Source organism: Leuciscus leuciscus (assembly GCF_965113295.1).
Source record: "Leuciscus leuciscus genome assembly, chromosome: 1".
Lineage (NCBI taxonomy): Eukaryota > Metazoa > Chordata > Actinopteri > Cypriniformes > Leuciscidae > Leuciscus > Leuciscus leuciscus.
Window position 1 is genome coordinate 51,848,953 of NC_138725.1, and position 14,663 is coordinate 51,863,615.

General features: G+C 37.0%; 2 protein-coding genes across 10 annotated transcripts; both read left to right on the forward strand.

Moving 5' to 3' along the window:
• Positions 1 to 768: 768 nt before the first annotated feature.
• kat7a (K(lysine) acetyltransferase 7a) lies at positions 769 to 10,389 on the forward strand. Of its 9 annotated transcripts, none has more exons than XM_082138708.1 (16): positions 769 to 949; positions 2,568 to 2,709; positions 2,963 to 3,142; positions 4,567 to 4,815; positions 5,537 to 5,619; positions 5,709 to 5,795; positions 5,975 to 6,064; positions 6,147 to 6,257; positions 6,561 to 6,599; positions 7,403 to 7,594; positions 7,763 to 7,852; positions 7,962 to 8,102; positions 8,193 to 8,286; positions 8,545 to 8,691; positions 9,187 to 9,293; positions 9,415 to 10,389. In XM_082138708.1, the coding sequence occupies exons 1-16, from the start codon at positions 935 to 937 to the stop codon at positions 9,511 to 9,513; spliced, it is 1,866 nt and encodes a 621-aa protein (XP_081994834.1). In that variant the 5' UTR covers positions 769 to 934; the 3' UTR covers positions 9,514 to 10,389. The 9 variants fall into 9 exon arrangements, with proteins under 9 accessions (XP_081994834.1, XP_081994836.1, XP_081994838.1 ...); XM_082138710.1 differs by having other exon boundaries at positions 6,147 to 6,236; XM_082138709.1 differs by having other exon boundaries at positions 770 to 949; positions 4,567 to 4,800.
• Positions 10,390 to 12,474: 2,085 nt separating this feature from the next.
• LOC309476033 (uncharacterized protein) lies at positions 12,475 to 14,663 on the forward strand. The gene is made up of 3 exons (XM_082139152.1): positions 12,475 to 12,806; positions 13,254 to 13,451; positions 13,541 to 14,663. The coding sequence occupies exons 2-3, from the start codon at positions 13,265 to 13,267 to the stop codon at positions 14,407 to 14,409; spliced, it is 1,056 nt and encodes a 351-aa protein (XP_081995278.1). The 5' UTR covers positions 12,475 to 12,806; positions 13,254 to 13,264; the 3' UTR covers positions 14,410 to 14,663.

Consider the following 14,663-nt stretch of genomic DNA (forward strand, 5'->3'; position numbering starts at 1 on the left):
CTCTGCAAGAAGCTCTTTTGAAGCTGTCAAATGGTGTCGCTATTGGACACTTCATTGTGATTATTGCTGCTCTGAGGTTTCTTATAGGCTACTGTTGACTGTTTTATCGATTTTATTTATTTAATAAATAAAATTTAGAACGTCATGAGCTATCAGTCATTATACAGATCAGTGGTTACAACCACTGATCTAATAATGACAATCAGTGGTTACACTAGTCCTGGTAAGTTAACCCCTATTATGAATCAAACACTTTTTTAAATTGAGCTTGAACAATAAACTTACCATTTTATGTTGCACATAATAACAACTGGGGGACGTTACACAACAAAGTTTGGCATAGTAAATGAACAATTTTATAGTGTCATCGACTGTGGAAAAGCAAACGTTTTAAATGTATTAAAATTGATATCTAGTTCCAGGACCCTTTAGAAAATTAAACTCCAAAAACATAAATAGACAACATGTCTTCATCAGTGACATTACGACTTAGTATTGCCATCTAGTGACAGAAGTATTAAAAGAGGAACTGCACAACAGTAAAAAAAAAAAATATATATATATATATATATATATATTTTTTTTTTTTTTTTTTACTTGATAGACGTTTGTAAAATATAAAAAAAATAGAATAACTATAAACAAGTCGCCCATATATATTTAACACAATAGTTACTTCCTCGTGCTCGTGAGACCTTTACGTAAAATGTTTCTACCGGAAGTGGAGAATGTAAACAACAGACGCGCGCAGTCATGACCCGTGACTGTCTGTGATGAAACAGTTTCCTTACACCTGATTAATGTTTCCCTCACTTTCACTGGAATGCATCACATATGCCGCCCTCGACAAGTTTATTCGACTGCATGAAGAAACAAAGCACAAAATTAACCCGTGTGTATCGGCTGCAGTGAGGGAGAGTCGCGGAGAAGCGCGATGCCGCGGCGGAAGGTATGAAGAAGGCCAGCTGCGCTGCGTACATGCTCATATAGCGCTCGCATCACTCACCTCTCTCTGTCTCTGTGTGTGTGTGTGTGTGTGTGTGTGTGTGTGTGTGTGTGTGTGTGTGTTCATCACGAGATCCAGCTGTTTGCATGGGCACCGTCGCAGTCATCCTTAGCAAATGACTGTGTCATGTTTTTTCAAGTTAATTTGTTTGTGCGGGGAATGTGTAGCTGGTATTCAAAACTATAACGTTTAGGCTCGAAATGTACCAGTTTATTTGAACATTTCTGTGTAATTACATAATACGATATTTCCAGCCTTTAATAAGCACAAACACTTAAAATACAAAATAAATGTTTATATATTTTAAGCTTATATATAAAATAGTCACATACTTAGCCTATATCACACACATCAGTTCAGACAGAGTTGTATTTTTGTGATACAACAAGGAAAATGGCTAAAATATGGTAATTTTTCTCACAGTCATTGTAATTACCTAATATCTTATGGTTTTATTTGTGCTGATAATGCAATATTTACTATCAGGATAACATATTCGTGCTGATAATCCAATATTTACTATCAGGATAATATATTCTTGTGAATATTCTTGCTGTGGTATTAGGATTCATGATGCATTGCAGCTCACCCAAAATAATGATTCTGACTTGTGATGCAGCCTGAATCATAATCAATCACACTGTTCGTTTGTTGGCCAGAAGAGACTGAGCCTGGTTTCTCACAAGGGTTTTTTCTCCATTCTGTCACCTCTGAGTTTGGGTTTCTTGCCACTGTCACCTCTGGCTTACTTAGTTGGGGACACTTCATATTCAGCAATATGATTGATCTGACTGTACTGACGCTGTTGTATGAGGGCTGAACTGAGCTGGATGATGACATCACTGTTTTCTACAGAGCTGCTTTATAGATAAAATGAACTATTTTAATAACTGATGATCTTTACAATGAAACTGAACAACAGCCGAAATGCATCATTTCCTGTTATCACTGTAAACACTCTGTATTGTATAAAGTGCTTTATAAATAAAGGTGACTTGACCTGACTTGAAGCATCAGAGCCCATGGCATATTTATTAGATTTTGGTTCATTGTGTACACCACTTTTTAGCCAATATTAATCTAGTTAAAATATTTTGATTCCTTCAAGCCAGGGACCCAAGTGTAAAAAAAAGCTCAGTAACACTTTATTAATATAGTTTTCTGTTATTGAAGATAATATAATACATTTAATATTCTAAAGTTTTATTAAGAATATGAACCTATATTACTACATTACATGAATTAGTTAAAAATAGGTAAGAATGAATTGACCCCATGGAGCACCTACTGGGACCCCTGGTGGAAACCCCTGGGTCTGTGGGTAGAAACTCACCTGGGTCATTGTCACAGGTCAAGTGGAACTATTAGATTTTTTTTTTGTTACAGTGAAGTTACCCTAATTAACTGAATTAAGTATTCATCATTTTCATGAAAAACTTCTTTTCATCCTTCCATCCTTTTAAAGGTCATTTTATTTCATATGAATCAGTGTCTGTATAACAATAAAAAGATACATTTTGTATTCAGTGACCAAAAGGTTTTTGATGTTTCTGACTCTTAGAAAAATGCGGGCAGTAGCTCTGAAGGTACTGAAGATTCAGATTTCTCCGCTGAGCACACAGACAGCTCAGAGAGTGACACCCACACGGTTAGAAACACCCGACTAACTCGATCCTCTCTGAGACTCAGCCGCAACTCGCAAGGTAGGACACGAGAGAGCAGCCGTTGCTATATGACTTACTAAGAGCTCTTCTGTAAAAGTATGATTTACTTTTTCATTGGGCTGTAGGAATTATGAAATTATCATGTGATTTTTACTTGCCCCAACATACAAATATAATTGTAATCTTGCACCAATAGGTGATGGTTTGATTGGTAGAAAGCGTGATTGGTGGAGGTTAAAAAAAAAAGGGAAAAAAAGGAATGAACGAACAAACCTGAGAGCTTTGTTTCTAGATTCCAGTCCTGTGGGGAACCCTTCTGCCCCGGTTTCAGAGGAGGTGGTGAACTATTCCACCCGCCGTGTGACTCGTAGTCAACAGCAGGGGGTGACAGTCTCGCCCAAGAAATACCCCTTGCGGCAGAGTCGCTCTTCTGGCTCAGACACGGAGCAGCATGGGGAAATCTCAGAGAGGGGTAGGAGGAGAAAACCGCATGGTTCTTCACTCATGCCTTCCCTCATTTGAGTATCTCCATGCTTCGCTCTGCTCACATGTGCTTCTCTTCATTTGCTCTTTTTTTATTTTTTTATTAATGACAAGTCAGAGTTCATACAACATGTTAACTTCACACAACATGAGTTTTCTCACAGGTTTTCTCTTAAGATTCAAAAGTTGGGGGTCAGTTAGATGACATTTTTGAAAGAAATGAATACTTGTATTGGCAAGGATACATGAAATTAATCAGAAGTTACATTTATAATGTTACAAAAGATTTATATTTTAAATAAATGCTGTTAAAAATAAATACTTTCTGTTCATCAAAGAATCCTGAAAAAAAAAAAATGTATCACGGTTTCCAGAAAAATATTAAGTAGTGCAAATATTTTGATATAATCATATCATATCAACAATGATAATACTAATAAATGTTTCCAAATCAGTATATTATGATTTCTGAAGGATCATGTGACACTGAAGACTGGAGTAATGACGCTTGATAATCAGCTTTGTCATCACAGGAATAAATTAATTTTTAAAATATATAAAAATAGAAAACAGTTATTTCAAATTGTAACAATATTTCTGTTTTTACTGTATTTTTAATAAAATAAATGAATCCTTGGTGAGCATGAGAGACTTCTTTCAAAAACATTAAAAAACTCAGCGACCCCAGACTTTTGAACGGCAGTTTATATCATTTTCATAATTCTTTGTTAAGTTGCAAAGAAATTATTATTTTGAGTAATGCATATCTCATTTCATGTTATTCTGTGGCTTTTGCCTACTTTTTCCATTGTCATTCGCTATCATTTGAATTCATATTCACCACTCAAACAAACAAACACCCTAAAATAGTTAACTCACTTTGTTTAAAAATATATATATTTTGTCTCAAGCCTTAATAAAATTACCATATGTTGCATTTCAAAGGCATCCTGTCTTTTGAAATTAGTTCAATTTGACTTAATTTTAAAAGTTGAAAAATGTATTAAATTTGTCTGGAGAAAATAAAAAACTGTAGACTTGTCTTTTTGCTAATATTGTCATGAAATTATAGGACAACGACAATCAACATTTTATAATTTTTAAAAACCAGTTTTTTTAACAAGATTGATCATCACATATTGAATCATTTTTATACTGTAGATTACTGATAAATATGTTCAATATTATAATCCCAACTTTCAAGAGATGTGGTTTGGACTGTATGTAGTTAGCTATACTTTCACTTTTACCCCCTCTTGTTATGATATCGTTTCATCCTCCCTTTCCTCTGTAGTTGGTTACACATTTAATACAGTTTTCATTTATATTTAGTCTTCATGTAATGATTAGAATATACCTTATCACATTCCTAGACTTTATACGGTCCGGTTTTCTGTTGTTTTGGTCATCCAGACATTAAGCAAAGCGCAGACCATGATGAGTCCCCACCCAGAACGCCCACAGGCAATGCTCCTTCCTCTGAGTCTGACATTGACATGTCCAGCCCAAATGTGTCTCATGATGAGAGCCTGGCAAAGGAACTATCACTGAAAGAATCCGGCCTTGCTCACCGGCCCAAAAGACGGCGCTTTCATGAGAGCTACAACTTTAACATGAAGTGCCCCACACCTGGTTGTAATTCACTTGGTAATTGGATTTCAGGTCCTCTATTTTAATTTATAAGAATATTTACAATACCGTTCAAAAGTTTGGGTCCAAACAATGTTTTTACAAATGTTTTTTAAATAAATCTGTAATGCTCACCAAGGCTGCATTTATTTGATCCAAAATACAGTAAAAACAGGAGTATTGTGAAATATTATTACAATTTGAAATAACTGTTTTCTATTTTAATATATTTTAAAATGCGATTTATTCCTGTGATGACAAAGCTGATTATCAAGCATCATTACTCCAGTCTTCAGTGTCACATGATCCTTCAGAAATCATAATATACTGATTTGGAAACATTTATTAGTATTATCATTGTTGATATGATCAATTATCAAATTATATCAAAACATTTGCACTACTTAATATTTTTGTGGAAACCTGCCCAGGAAACTTTTATTATTATTATTATCAGTTGAAAATGGTTGAGCTGCTTGATATTTTTGTGGAAACCATAATAAAAAAAAATTCAGGATTCTTTAATCATAAATGTATTTACTGTCCATTTTGATCAATTTAATGTGTCCTTTCTGAATAAAAGATAAAAAAAAAAATTTCACTGACTCCAAACTTTTGACCGGTAGTGTATTTCTGTTATTCATTTATATATTAATAGTGGTTTTATTTTTTAGGATTTGTTATGTTTTCAGACTTTTTAAATGCAGTATTAAAACACTGACATATTGAAATTCCACCTTCATTCCTCTTTTAGGACATTTGACAGGGAAACATGAAAGGCACTTTTCAATATCTGGATGTCCACTGTACCATAACCTCTCAGCAGACGAGTGTAAGGTAAGGGTTGTGTTACCGATGAAACCTTTAACCAGATTATATTTTCCTGAAACATTAAGGTTTGCCTAAAAATCTAACATTTTACTCAGGTGAAGGCAAGCTCCCGAGACAAACATGTGGAGGAGAGGACGCTGTCACAGCGGCAGGATGAGAACCGTCATTCCGCCCGGCAACAGGTAAAGCAGCACACCAAGTATTTAACGTCCTCACTCGTGAACCGGTATGTGCCCTAGTAATGATCCCTGTTGTATGACATTCTTTAAGAGCTACTTTCAGGTTCTATGTGCAGTGAACTTTACGTGTCAATTAAATAGTGTCTAGCACTCACATTCTTTGAGTTACCTCTTCCCTCCAGGCCCAGGCAGAGAGACAGCTGCGATATAAGGAGAAGGTGACAGAGATGAGGAGGAAGAGAAACTCTGTTCCACAAAAAGACAAGTACATGGTGGGTGTCTCATGCTCCATATATGAAGATCCCTCAGCAGATTCATGTATCAATCGCTTAACTCTTGTTTGACTCCCTCCAGGAGCACAGACCGTCCCATGGCAGCAGTCGTGAGCCTCTGCTGGAGAACATCACAAGTGACTATGACCTGGAGCTGTTTAGAAAAGCCCAGGCACGTGCTTCGGATGATCTTGTAAGAGAGAAGACCCATCACATTTTCGCCCCTCTTGTTTTCTCCTTTCCCCTCTCATTTTCATGAATCTGTAAAGATCGCAGGTGGGATGAGCCTTCGTACCACTGATTTCTGGGATATGCAATGGGCCCACGCTGGACTCTCTTCCACTGTAGCCTCCACACTGCTGCCATTCTCTCATCTGTAGCATAGAAGCACAATACTTTATCTGTTCTGCCAAGACCACCTTTCCTTAAAGGGACAGAAATTCTGTCATTTACTAACCACCATCACATTTCAAACCTGTATTTCGTTATCTTTTAGAGCTTGACTGGGGAAAAAATCATTTGGAACAACAAGAAGGTGTGTAAGTAATGACAGAATTGTTATTTTTAGTTGAGCTGTTCCTTTAAGAGAAAATAATCATATTTACTTGAGTGGACATTACAATGCACCTTCTTATTTTCTCCAGCTGATTTCTATCTTAACTTTAATTTATACATTGCCATCTGTTTATTAATTAGGACATTCTCTGAAAATGTACACTTCCGCTGAAAAGTTTGAGGGTTGGTAAAAAAAATTAAATGTTATTGAAGAAATATGTTATGCTCACCAAGGCTGCATTTATCAGATTTTTTTTTTTAAACAGCCATAAAAAACAGTCATATATTATTGCAATTTAAAATAACTGTTTTTTTATTTGAATGTATTTTGAAATGTAATTTATTCCTGTGATGTCATAGCTGAATGTTCAGCATCATTACTCCAGTCGTCAGTGTCATCATGAGTATTCAGAATATTCATTCTAATATGATGATTTGATGCTCAAGAAACATTTATGATTATTATCAATGTTGAAAACAGTCGTGCTGCTTAATATTTTTGTGGAAACCATTTAGTTGAAATATAAATATTTTAACAATGTAAATGTCTTTACTGTCACTTCTGATTGATTTAATGCATCCTTACTGGATAAAAGCATTAATTTCTATATAAAAAAAATTCATACTGACCCAAAGCTTTTGAACGGGTAGTGTATATCTCAACCTCCTCACTCACATGTGAATCTTCTGTGGTAGGCCTCAGGTTTTTTTTCCTTCTAACTGAGTGTGGTCATTTCCTCTAGTCAGACCTGTGTTTCTCCCACCCTTCATTGGTCCTTGCAGGAAAAACTCCGGCTCGAGGGACAGGTCACAGAGGGCGGCAACATGATAAAGGCCATCGTGTTCGGCCGCTACGAGTTGGACACTTGGTACCACTCGCCGTACCCCGAAGAGTACGCACGCCTTGGCCGTCTCTACATGTGCGAGTTCTGCCTAAAATACATGAAGAGTCAGACTATTTTGCGACGTCACATGGTAACTTTTTCACATGTTGAGTTAATAACGGTTTAAATTTCAACTTAAGGAGGAGACAACAACTTCATTTATGATTCATAAATTTTCCCCAGCTGTAAATCATTACGTTGATAAGTGTGTGTTTTTGCATTCACACGTAGACCTCTCTCTTATTTCACTTGCGATCAGGCCAAATGTGTGTGGAAACATCCACCAGGTGATGAGATTTACAGAAAGGGGGCTATATCTGTTTTTGAAGTGGATGGCAAGAAGAACAAGGTAGACCTTCCACCAGGACTCTTGATTATCAAATATCAGTCAGTCCACATATTAATTTGTGATTCTGCCTCACTGACACTGCCTTTTTTTTTATTTTGATTTTTTTTAGATTTATTGCCAAAACCTGTGTCTGCTTGCCAAACTCTTCCTGGACCACAAAACACTGTACTATGATGTGGAGCCGTTCCTCTTCTATGTGATGACTGAAGCTGACAATACCGGCTGCCATCTTGTAGGATACTTCTCCAAGGTACTCTGTTAGTGAATCCAGTGCACCACAAACTTCAGTTACCTTGCAAGTGATGGTTTTGTGGTAATCAAAATACGTATTTGGATTTAGGAAAAGAATTCATTCCTGAACTACAATGTCTCCTGCATCCTGACCATGCCACAGTATATGAGGCAGGGTTATGGCAAGATGCTGATTGATTTCAGTGAGTGCAGTAGATCTAGACCTTTTATATCTACGTTTTGTTATTCCTGTGTTTAAGCTTAAACAAAAGATCGGTCTTGCAAATAGGTGGTTTTAAACGTACAATTGCAACCACAGATTACATCATTTATGTTATGTTATTTTTTAAAAGACAAAGAATGTGTTAAAATAGCTCCTTTATTACTGTGTGGTCATGTGCACTCTGTAATTAATGGAAGAGATGAGCATGTTAGTGTGTGAATGGCTGGTATCTGCACAGGTTACCTGCTGTCCAAAGTAGAGGAGAAGGTTGGCTCTCCTGAGCGGCCTCTCTCTGATCTCGGCCTCATCAGTTACAGGAGCTACTGGAAAGAAGTGCTCCTGCGCTACCTGCACAACTTCCAGGGCAAAGAAATCTCCATTAAAGGTACTTAGTGTTACACGCACTACTGTTAAAAAATTGGGGGTCAGAAAGAAAGACATTATAAGCATGCATTAAATTGATCAAAAGTGACAGTAAAGACATTAATGATGTTACAATAATGATTGGGAAAAAAGCATTTCTGGTTTCCACAAAAATATTAAGCAGCACAACTGTTTTCAACATTGATAATAATAAAAAATATTGAGCATCAAATCATCATATTAGAATGATTTCTGAAGGATCACGTGACACTAAAGACTGGAGTAATGATGCTGAAAATTCAGCTTTGACATCACAGGAATAAATTACATTTACTGTATTTTTGATCAAATAAATAAAGCCTTGATGAGCATAAGAGACTTTCAAAAACATTTTAAAAAATCTTGGCGACCCCAGACTTTTGAACGGTAATGTATTTTCTTTTATGCTTATCATAAAGATTTAATACTGAATAGTGATTTTTTTCTTTCTTTCTCAAATATTAACTCTTGGGAGCAGAAATCAGTCAAGAAACAGCTGTCAATCCTGTAGACATTGTCAGCACTTTACAGTCACTCCAGATGCTGAAGTACTGGAAAGGGAAGCACCTGATCTTAAAAAGACAGGTAATAGTAATGTAATGTATGTGGTGATTTTAGTACCAGACTGTTTACATGAATTATAGATTTATTATTTTAATCTTATTTCGTGGTTTCTAATGCATCTAAATGATTGAATGATCTTTAGGATCTGATTGATGACTGGAAAACCAAAGAGGCAAAACGTGGAAGCAGCAAGACTATTGACCCTACGGCCTTGAAGTGGAGCCCACCCAAAGGAACATAAGACAATAATCTGCATGCTCTTCCCTGTTTGCTGTAGTTTAGCAGGTCTTGCTCACTATAGGAAAAGCTTAACAAATAGGAAAGCATTTTCTTGTTACAGTAAGTTACAAGTAAAGCTGCAATCTTAACTGAATCGTGTTTGTCACATGATGCAGCTAGCATTTAGAGTTACCTTAACTGTCCTATTCTAGGTTTTTGAAACATGTTAACACATTTCAACATGCATTGTAGAACTGCTGCATATGAGATCCTTTCATCTAACTTATTTTGAGTTGAGTACCAGTGTTTGATACTCAAATGGCAATTGTTTTTACTGTTGTTTTTAGTCACAGTTAAAAAAAATTGCATCTCTTTATTTTAGAGAATTGACTATTTGACTGTTATATATTTATGTGTTTCTGCCACTAACTGTTTTGTGAGATGAAGAGCTTGACTTTTCTAATTGGGTTCTTGTTTCTTTTTAAATTCCTCTTAACCAGATATGTATTTCCAATCCTGTTTGACATTAGCCAAAGTCACTGCAAGTAAAAAATAATATTTTATTATTTCAAGTAAGACTAACTTGTATTTTGGAACAGACATATTGTAGTAAATATGATATATTTACCCTTCATTGTCGTATTATTTTTTCAAAAGTATACAACAAAAACTATTAAGTGGAAGCTTAGTTTATAGCATGTTTTGGCTATATATTACAGCAAGTGTGTAATTTGTGAGCAGCCAGAATAGCTTAATTTAGCTCATAGAATTACCGTGATGCACTTGTAAACTCCACATGGATTTAACACAGACTATACTATGATATGTCAGTAGCATGTGTTGCACTTGCTTTTCTATGTCTCTCCTCCAAAATAAATTTTGTCACTGTTTAAATCGATGAAGCTCTGTGAGTTCATTGGATATAAATATTACAGTAATAAACAATGGAGAAAATTCTCTCATTTACTCACCCACACGAATCACAAAAGAAGATATTTTGAAGTATGTTGGTAACTTAAGAAAATCAATAATATCAGAAAGGTGATCAGCACATCCTTGAGTTGCGCTGGGGTCAGACAGATCAGACCACAACCTCAGAAAGTAGTTACTACAGTATGTCTGATTTCGAAGAAATTGATGGCAAAATTTTGGAAGAAACCGTACAGCACCTTAAAACATCAACCTGTGCTCTTGACACACTTCCCACATCTTTTTTCAAAAGTGTGTTAAACAGTTTAGAAGCAGATCTTCTAGAAGTGGTAAATGCCTCACTTCTCTTTGGGAGTTTTTCAAACTCCCTGAAAACTGCAGTTGTCAAGCCCCTCCTGAAAAAGAACAATCTGGATAAGACCATATTAAGCAACTATAGACCGATCTCAAATCTTCCTTTCATAGGCAAGATCTTTGAAAAAGTTGTCTTCAATCAGCTGAACAAATTCTTAAGCTCGAATGGATACTTTGACAATTTTCAATCTGGTTTCCGACCGCACCACAGCACAGAGACAGCACTCATAAAGATAATAAACGATATTCGCTTAAATACTGATACAGGCAAATTATCAGTGCTGGTACTACTCGACCTCAGTGCTGCATTTGACACTGTCGATCACAACATACTTCTGGACAGGCTGGAAAACTGGGTCTGGCTTTCAGGGATAGTCCTAAAATGGTTCAGGTCATACTTAGGAGAGAGAGGTTATTATCCGAGTACGTCCATGACATGCGGAGTCCCTCAAGGCTCAATCTTGTGCCACTCCTGTTCAACCTGTATATGCTGCCACTGAGCCAAATAATGAAAAAGAACCAAATTGCTTACCACAGCTATGCAGACGACACACAGATCTACTTAGCCCTATCACCTAACAACTACAGCCCCATTGACTCCATGTGCCGATGCATTGATGAAGTCAACAGTTGGATGTGCCAAAACTTTCTTCAGCTAAACAAAGACAAAACTGAAGTCATTGCGTTTGGAAACAAAGTTGAAGTTCTCAAGGTTCCCCTTCCTTGATGCTAGGGGTCAAACAACTAAAAATCAAGTCAGGAATCGTGGTGTGACACTAGAGTCAGACCTTAGTTTCAGTAGTCATGTCAAAGCAATTACTAAATCAGCATACTATCATCTGAAAAATATTGCAAGAATTAGATGCTTTGTTTCCAGTCAAGACTTAGAGAAACTTGTGCATGCGTTCATCACCAGCAGGGTGGATTATTGTAATGGACTCCTCACTGGCCTTCCCAAAAAGACCAGAAGACAGTTGCAGCTCATACAGAACGCTGCTGCCAGAAAATATGAACATATCACACCAGTCCTCAGGTCTTTACACTGGCTCCCAGTTACATTTAGGGTTGATTTTAAAGTATTTTATATAAATCACTCAATGGCCTAGGACCTCAATACATTGCAGATATGCTCACTGAATATAAACCTAACAGATCACTCAGATCATTAGGACAACATCAGCTAGAAATACCAAGGGTTCACTCTAAGCATGGTGAGTCTGCTTTTAGCTATTATGCCAGCCACAGCTGGAGCTGCCTTCCAGAAGAGATCAGATGTGCTCCTACAGTGGTCACCTTCAAACCCAGACTCAAAATACATCTGTTTAGCTATGCATTTAATGAATGAGCACTGTGCCACTGTTCGTCCGACTGTACTGTACTGTATTTCATTTCCTTTTTATTATAAACTGTTCTTATTTCTTTTGATTATTTTAATTACTTCTATGTAAAGCACTTTGAATTACCATTGTGTATGAAATGTGCTATATAAATAAAATTGTCTTGCCTTGCCTAACCAAACATTTTTAGTTACCATTGACTGCCATTGTCTGGACCAAAAACAACAAAAAATGAAACATATATATATATTTTTTTATTATTATTATTTTTATTATTATTGTTATTTATGTTCCACAGAAGAAAGGTATGAAACGAGTAAATGATGACAGTTCACCCATTTGTTTGGTCTCTTCATTTGCCAGAGAAACATGTTCAAACAGTTCATTGGTTGTAGCCATAGAAACAGTAAACGGGTAAGTTAACGCGATATCAAATATTTGGCAACACACACAGGAAACAGTGCGCGCTCGTAGTAAAGGAAGTAGTACGCCACCAACCAGCGTTTTCACAACACGGAAACTAGAAACCTCATTGTTATCGCAGTCAGTCTCGACGTTATGCTGTAGAATAAAAACTACATAGTATGAAGATATAAATATCATGAAAGACCTCTTGTTTTCGGACGTTAGTTCACGGTTTAGCTCGAAGCTGCAGGTATAACGTTAGTCTGTCATTGCTCTTGAGAACAGAAAGGTAGGTGTTATATTGTGTCATTTTAATTTTGATGTATTAATTATATACAGTACCAAATTTTTATGTAACATAGTTGTCATTCTATTATATTCATTGTTATGGTTTAGAGGCAGACCTGTAAACAAACGTGATTCATTAAAGGGATAGTTCACCCAAAAATGAAAATTCTGTCGTAATTTCCTCACCCTCAAGTCGTTCCAATCATGTATGACTTTCTGCCTTCTGCTGAACATAAAATAGGTTATATTTTGAACAATGTTGGTCACCAAACAGTTTTGGACAATCATGGACAAAAAAACAGAGACACTTGTCAGCATAATCTTCTTTTATGTTCCACAAAAGAAATTCATACATGTTTGGAATGACATGAGGGTGAGTAACTTAAGCGATGACAGAATTTTCGTTTTTGGGAGAACTATCCCTTTAGCTTGTTTTCTCTCTGAGCAGGTCCTAACAAAATGTCACAGATGGATCTCCTCGTCACAAATGTAGCTGAGCTCCTCACTGCTGCTGTACAGGAGGTGTTGCAGCTCATGGGTCAGGCTATGTTAGAGTATCAGAGGGAGTCTGCCAGAACACGCCTGGAGAACCAGAACCTCCAGCAGAAGTTAAAAGAACTCCAGGAGAGGACGGCTGGGGCTTCAGGTGAGGTTATGAAGAGCTTATAGTTCTTGAATTAACTTGTCTATTTACTGTCATATAAAAATTCTCAGTCCATCTCTTTTATATTTTAGATAAAGTCCTGAAAGTCTCTTTTCCCACATATGAGCCTCATTTAGGGGAGGATCATGTGCAGGAAGATCTCGTTCATCATGGAGATTCAGTAGTGAGTGAGGAGATTCTGAGTGACAATCCTGTTCATATAAAGCTAGTTTTAGATGATATTACTGTTGACAGCCAACATCATTTTCTGCAAGGGACCTGTGACTATTCTTTGACGACTCAAAGACCCCTCTCCAGGGTTAAGAGTAGCCCTCCGAGAAGAATTCCCAACCCTTCATCTGGCAGCAGAGAGACTCCAGCAACCAGCAACACTGAGACCCCATTGGGCTCCAACAAAATCAAGGTGGAATCTAAATCAGAGCTTCCGGAATATTCTGTCATGGAGGAGACAGACAATGCGACAACACAAGCTCCTGTTGTTCCCATGCAGGATGCTCCTCTAGCAAATGAACACAACCAGCAGCCTGTCTCCACCTTTTCCGACAGCATTGTCGATTATAACCAACCTTGTAAATTACTAAATTCTACGTCTAAACACATTCTTAGGTCACGGGTAGAGAATACGGTCCACACGGGGGATGTTCACAGTGCCCCCTGCATGAGTGAGAGCAGGGAGATTCTGCACAGCTGCCACGTGTGCGGTAAGACGTTCGCGACGCCCTCCAGCCTCGGAGCTCACTTTGTATGCCATTCAAATGAGAGACCTTTTGTTTGCAAGTGCTGTAAGTTCAGGTTCAGTCGATTAGCCGATCTGAAAAAGCATGAGCGCATTCATACAGGAGAAAGGCCGTTTAACTGTTCTCTCTGTGGACGGCGATTCAACCGAACAGAGAATCTCAGAAGACACTTGAGGAAGGTTCATTATGGAGCAGCGCTGTGAGCTTTCAATTCACAGCATGTATCTTTGCTGGCTGCAGTATGATAAGGGCATTTATACAGTTGTGGTCAGAATTATTTGCACCCCTGGTAAATATAATCAAAGACTGCTGTAAAAATAAATCTGCATTGTTTATCCTTTTGATATTTTGGAAAAAGGATATGCAAAAATTTCACAAAAATCCAACCTTTCATTGAAGAAAAATAGTTGAAAGTGGGGGGTAAATCACATTATGAAATGAATGCTTTTCTGCAAAA